Below are 7,013 nucleotides of genomic sequence, written 5' to 3' on the forward strand. Positions count from 1 at the left end.
TATATATATATATATATATATATATATATATATATATATATAAATCAATCAATCAACCTTTATTTATACAGGTATACCTTTATTTATACTTTATTTATTTATATGTGATTTTTGTGTGTAGTACCTTTTTTGAACACTGGATGGCAGTATAAGACTGTTTGAACAGAAGAATGGATAGTGAGGGAGTGAGCAGTGTGTCTTTTTAAGAAAAATGGGAAGGAGGCCCCTTGACGTGACATGGGCTGTCTTTCAGGTTTTTTTGGTTCTCAAAATGGCTGACGCCCTGTGTGGTTTTAGCTCTTTAGCACAGCATTTTTCACACAAAGCTTTTAATAAAAAATCAGTAAACAAGTTCTCAGCATCTTTTTGCAGAGAAAAACAACTTTTTCCACAAAGGCACGGGTTTCAACTGTGAATTTTTCGAGTTTTGACAAGACAAAGGTTTTTTCCTGAGGTCGGCCTGTTAGTTTAGCTCGTAGCTTAGCTTCTCAGCTTAGCTACTTTTAACAATTCAAAAACACGATTTTGGACGGTTAAAACGGATTTTAAAGAAAAAAGAGAAAGGGCGGGGTCAGTGAAGAGCTTTTGTCATCCAGTGTCTTCAGTAGAAAGAGAGAGACACGAAGAAACGATAAAGCCGATAAATGAAAATGAGGTCGATAATTTTCATTTATCATGCGATTAATTGATTTATTGTTTATTGTGACAGGCCTAATTATGGTGTTATTTATATCTGTAACATATTTGTAATTTTGCAGTCTGATTCTTTAGGTGGTTAATCTAAATAATAATACATGAGCAAGCTGTCTAATTTAAGTGTATAACATAAGTTAAAGCACAGACCCAAGACTGATGTTAATGGAAAAGTGTTTCAATGGTCAGGATAGGATCCAAGTGCCAGCTTTGCTCTTCTTGTGGTTTGTCGTTTTACCAAAGTGGAGACATTTAAAGCAACCCCACCCATGTAAAGATGAGTACCACATCAAACGCCAGCCTGTGGTGTGGTCAGAGCACCACAAATAGAACCTGAAGAGGCCTGCAGCCTGCTGCAACATGTAAGCTGTGCGGGGCTATAGTGAAAAGACTAGAAAGAACCATATTCTGATCTTGAGTAGGTTTCAGAATGATTACAGGAAGGTATTTCTATACACTGTGCATTTATATGTCTCTGCATGTGTTTATATCATGAGCCAGAGACACGAAAGTGACCGAACCTCGATAATGTCAGCTTTTCTCAGGCTCAAATACAATGCCACCTACTCTGAATGACTACTCACACACAAGAGATAAACAATAGATCAGCAGACAAAAATGGCCGGCTTCTCCTCTGCACTTCCTGAACAAACAATACAGCCCACTGGTTGATCCACGCCCCTCAAGGCTCTGAGCTAACAGCAGAGGGAACCACTGCCTTTACTTCCTGTGTCGTAGCCACTTCCTGTTAAAGGGTTTCGAACGATAGGAACTTCCTGTCTGGGGCTGCAAGACAAGAGTGGCAAGGAGCACAGCAGAGACTTAAAACAAGAATGTTATACAATGACAACAAGCTGAAACATGGAGATCTGTGGAACTGATCTTAAAAAAAAACCTAATGTATTCAGACCTTCCAACATTTTTCAGTCAGGTCGTCTGGACAGTTTCTTTTTTTTTTTTTGCCGAAACGTTTCGCCTTCGATCCAGAAGGCTTCATCAGTCAAGGGAACACACAACAAAACTGATTCTTCCTCCAACAGCTTACTCCAAAGTGGAACAAACCAGTTCAGCTTGTGATAAGATGGTCTCTTTGGTACGCCCCCTCCTCCATTGCCGGCCCTCTTCCTTGTTGACAGTCTTGTCAAACTGGTTGAAAACAACAAAGTCCATGCTCAATAATTGTATATAAATAATAATAAATGTAAATATTGAGCATGGACTTTGTTATTCAGACCTTATTTAGCTTTAAGTTGCTTATAAATGTGCAACTAATTTACCTAATCAGATTTTTTATTTATTGCTTTTAGACAGCTGTTGGTGAGTTTGCCTCATTGTGTAAGCGTCATGTATTAAAAATAGTTAAGATAACTACAGTTCACTGAAATGTCTATTATTAAACACAAAGCTGCTCAGGTTTGTAACCTCATTTGAAACATTTCTTAACCAGAGGTCAGACATCCTACTCATGCATATTTATAACGCAGACCCGTCAAGCCGAAAAAGAGGAAGGACATTTGAACAAAAAAGCTTTAATGTCTTGCAGAAGAATATGGAGACGTACAACGGGTAACTAACTACACCAGAGGATCAACCAGTTGGACCAGTTCATAAGTAAAATCACTTGTTTAGAGTTAGTGGGCTGTTCTGCAAAATTAAGCCTTATACAGTATGTTCAGACCATATAGGCTCTTTAACCTGTACATTACACTCAACACAAACTAAGGCAATTAATAGAACAAGAAAGACTGGAACAATGTTTTAAAGTAGGACAGCAACTTTTCCAAATGGTCCCAAGATGGAGATGTACAATGTGCCAGCAAAAGAGCCCAAAGTTAGAATACAGAACCACAAATGATGAGCTCATCTCCCCAAAATGTGATCCAGGCCATAAGACCTCAACTACAGCAAGAAACACACACAGACACACACTCAGAAGAGCACATTTTCTACCATTTGTAATCTGATCAGTCTCCACAACAACAAAAAAACTAAAATCCTTCTTTTTAAAGTAAAACACTCCTTTAGCAAAACATTTCTACAAACAACATTTTGTACTGTGTATTGAATGTCTTCACGGGAATTTGTCAAGAACGAACCAGAAAAAGTTGACAATGTGTGTGGAAAAACTAAACTGCAGAGATTTGATCTGTAAAGTAACATTTGTTTCACGTCAGCCACCTTATGCTGCAACAGCAACGTTTCACATCAGCTCACAAAAAGAGTATTTGCAAGTATAAACTGCAAGAGACTGCTAATGTTTCAGCCTTTTTTTTTTTTTTTTTAGTAAAACACAAGACAAGAGGAAATAAAAAGCCATTCAATGACTGGGTTCAGATGTAATCAAATTTATTATTGACCAGGTCAGCAAAGTCCAAACTCATATGTATTCCTGCCTGACCACTCAACCACAGCTCTGAACTGGGCTGACACACTTACAGTGTAGTACAAAACAAAGAGAGCGAGCAAAGTTTGCCCTAGGGACCAGACATGTGCTGATGGAGAGGGAACATTTTTTACTCTACTGCATTCCCCTTCACTCCTCAATCTGTCTGCAACCAAAACCTGACACACACATCAGCAGACGAGAGCTGCACTTAAAAACATGCATCAGAAAGCAGCAGCACTCACACCATGAATAAACACCATGACTGAATGCTATGGTCGTTATCCAAGATTCACTGATGAAATTTAAACTCACAGCTTGCAGCCTTCTCCATAACGTTTCAAGTAGGAGGCTAATGGCTGGAGGAGGAGGCTGGAGAAATTTCCCAACATAAACATTGCACGTTGACATTCTGTGCGGTGAAAATGTTGGTGAATTCAGACTGTTTAAACACTGATCACTGGGGAAAACCAGCTTCACAGGCATGAAAAGAGTTATGAAGTCATAATCAATGAATCATTGTAGAATGAGAAGATAAATATTTTTAAGAATCTAGTAAAGAATTATTCCAAAACAAGTTTATCTTAATTCTATATCTTGTAGTAGTCCATGAGCAAAATATCCCACCTGAAGCTCAAAAGCTTCACTTTATTTGCTGTAACTGGACAAGATCATGAAATCTGACAACGCCTCATGTTGTGTACGTTTAAATAGGATGATTTTAACCCTTTAACTTTATGACCATTCATGATCCTTATGGGAAAAATCCACCACCTTATTTTAACTGCTTAAAAATACTATTTTATAAATATTTTTTCCATAAAAAAACAGTCAGTCTTTTACAGCTGTCTCAGCTCGAAATAAAAATGTAAATTTAAATGACTTTTTTCTTTTATTTTAACTCTTTAAGAATTTTTTTGTAAAAAAAAAACAAAAAAAAACCACATTTCAGAAAAAAAAAAAAAGAATCACAAAATATTTATTTTATTTATTTAGTCGGCTAATATAAAAATCAAAAGTTTAATTAAAAAAAAAGACGTTTCACTCATTCGCCACAGTGTTACCTTACTCCTTAGAATCCAAGACACGTGGAAAGTATGTTCATTCTGTGTGTAAAACTATGCAAATATTGACCAAGATCAAAGTAGGGCTGGTTTACATGGTAAACAACAAATGTTGGTACTGGTCCAAACACAGTGAGGTGTACTGTACCTTATTCACTGAGTGAAAACGAGAAGATGGGAGTCCATGGTGAAACTGGGCGTTTTTGGATTATTTTTGATTTAACATTCATATTTCACCCTTAAAATTGTTTGTGTCATCATAATTAGCAGCACTAAGCACCACGAGAATGCCAAGTGATAGTTTGAAAATATGTCCTAAAATCAAATTTATCTTGTATTATTGTCACTCAAACTCATTTCTAAGTAAATAAAAACATTTTTTACCCAAAATGGGGAAAAACAAAGTTTTTCTAGTGCTCTTTTATTTCTTATTACTACTCTTTCTGCCCATCAGAAAGACAATTATTAAGTCAGCAAGTTGAATGTGTCAGTTTTTGTACTTTTGGCCTGTCAGCAGCTGCAGCCAGCGAGTCCATACAAGAATGTAATTTCTCACAGAAGAGAAAGCAGGAAGAAATGCAGTCACCTGACCGAAACAGCCACAAATAATTATCACTGTCAGAAAGTAAGATTGTAAACAGCAGAGGAAACATCAGTTTGTTCCATAAAAAGTAAATAAAACAAGACAAGTTCACAAACTAATTTAGTTTAGATTCTCAGTATTTTCATCAGCGAATGCTAAATTACCAGAAAAGGCAAAATAGTAACTTCCTCGTTTGTTTTTAAATGTCTTCTTTCTGCCTAGACTACAGTCATTATGTTAAAGATTCCTTTAACATTTACATTATTTATCATCTCAAACAAAATGTGCAAGTTAGCTTAGAGCAGTCACCATGCTGAGATGCTGGATGTAGCAATAAGAGTCACTTTTAAGGAAGCAATCTTATAACCAGATACATCTTTAAACACACACACACAAAAAAACCCACAAGTAGCAAAGTAATAATTGTGATATGAAGCCAGGGCACAAAAAAAGGCACGAACAAGCATCTTTGAGCAAATTATTTCTCTTTAGTTAAGTGCAGAGGAAAAAGGCTAACGATGTAATAAATTCTTTATGTGCTCTCTTGCAGCATACTTTTACTAAACAAATACCAGTATTGGTTTTCTACCAGAGTGTACCCAACTACCACTAATCTTGTTCTCCAAACCACACATGTTTGCATCTTACCTCTAAGACGGGTCCAGCCCCTAGAATGGTCCTCTCCACCCCGCTGGCATAGCCCTTCTGGCTGAGTGCTGTCAAACAGTGGATCAGGAAGTTGGTACTCTGGGTCTTGCCCGAGCCGCTCTCCCCAGAGATGACAATGCACTGGTTGACCCTTTTCCTGAGCATTGCATAGTAGGCCACATCTGCAATAGCGAAAATATGAGGCTCCAGTTTGCCCAGCTGGTGGTTCTCATACATCTTGACGTATTTCGGGTTGTAGATGGGCAGGAACTTAAAGGGGTTGATGGCGATCAGGATGCTGCCTGCATAGGTGTAAATTTTTTTCTTGTGGAAGCGCGTGCGTAGATTGTTTAATATGCTGTCCTCACTGAGGACGGGGAGGTTGCAGAGGTCTGCAAAATCATCCTGGGGAGGGGGAAGGAAGCCCCTGTCAGCGAGCCGTTGTACCTCTTGATCCTTGGACAAAGGTGGGAGGTGGACATATTGGATAGATCCATCACGATTCCGCTCCTGAATGAAATCAAGAAAAACGTCATAATTGCGTACAGATGAGCAAATAATTTGAGTGCCTAAGATTTCTTAAAGAAAACAAAATAATTGAATGCAGGTCTTTTCCCACAAATGCTGGTTACTCATATTACGCAAGAAAATTACATACTATGTTATTGTACTTGCATGTTATTTGTAATTGGCAATATTTTCATTATTGCTTTGCAGTTTGTTATCTAAGCTTGATTACTTGTTTAGCTTTTCACTGACAAAGTAAAAACGATAAAAGAAAACAGAAGGAAGAGCAAGACAATAATCAAACAACAAGAGGACTTTTCTCACAGAACCATGTTCATCAAATCTGACTACCGGTACAATGCAACCAGTCAACTTTACCTGTAGTAAAAAGTAAAAGCCCAGGCTACGAGGATGTTGTTCTTGGGCTTTTCGAGGCCAAAGCAGAAACCTCTGTACCGGCAAGTCTCCAGCTTCCAGCACCCACTCCTCTCCACCACATTCCTTCACCTCTGCCAGCACATACAGGCGGCTGGGGTCTAGCCTCAGAGTCGCAGCAGCATCTGAGATCACAGAGGCCGCTGTTGCATCCTTCTGCACCCTGATGGGCGAAAAAAACAATATAATTTCATTAGAAAACTCTGCTTCACATATCACTTTAATTTAAATTGTCAGTGAAATTAAATAATTCAGCAGCTAAATTGTTAAATCTACATTCTACAGCTGTGACATTGTGGAGAACTCACATGAGGGTGCAGTAGGTGGAGGTCGGGGAAACCAGTCGGGGGTAGATCTGAAGCATGTATGTGCGGTCATCATGATTAGGGCTAGAGAGCCCACCTCCCCCCACTCCTCCTCCACCTGCATTTGTTGCCATGGTGGCAGCGCCATCCCTGACACTCATCCTGAGCAAGGGGGAGTGGCCTCAGCATGCCGCACAGCCACCGCCTGTCTCACCACGCAGCACCTGAGGACGATAGATGAACAGATCCGCAACAACCAGGTTTACTCTTAGAAAGCTCCAATGATGCCTCAAGACAAATCTCTGACAACCACTATTCTTATTTTATAAAAACAAAACATTCTAGTCGTGTAAAACTTGTAGAAAGACACTAAAAAGTACTTGATAAGGACTGAC

General features: G+C 38.6%; 1 protein-coding gene across 1 annotated transcript in view; it reads right to left on the bottom strand.

Moving 5' to 3' along the window:
• The window catches only part of LOC119430641 (unconventional myosin-IXb), a 39,244-nt gene extending 32,465 nt beyond the window's left edge, over positions 1-6,779 (bottom strand). The window contains exons 1-3 of the mRNA XM_037698086.1: positions 6,622-6,779; positions 6,257-6,476; positions 5,372-5,881 (exon numbers count right to left, since the gene is read on the bottom strand). Of these exons, the coding sequence (XP_037554014.1) occupies positions 5,372-5,881; positions 6,257-6,476; positions 6,622-6,779 (888 nt within the window). The remainder of the gene's footprint in view (positions 1-5,371; positions 5,882-6,256; positions 6,477-6,621) is intronic.
• Between the last annotated feature and the right edge of the window lie 234 nt (positions 6,780-7,013).

The sequence above is a fragment of the Nematolebias whitei genome, chromosome 3 (genome assembly GCF_014905685.2).
Source record: "Nematolebias whitei isolate Nwh7 chromosome 3, NemWhi1, whole genome shotgun sequence".
Taxonomy (NCBI): Eukaryota; Metazoa; Chordata; class Actinopteri; order Cyprinodontiformes; family Rivulidae; genus Nematolebias; species Nematolebias whitei.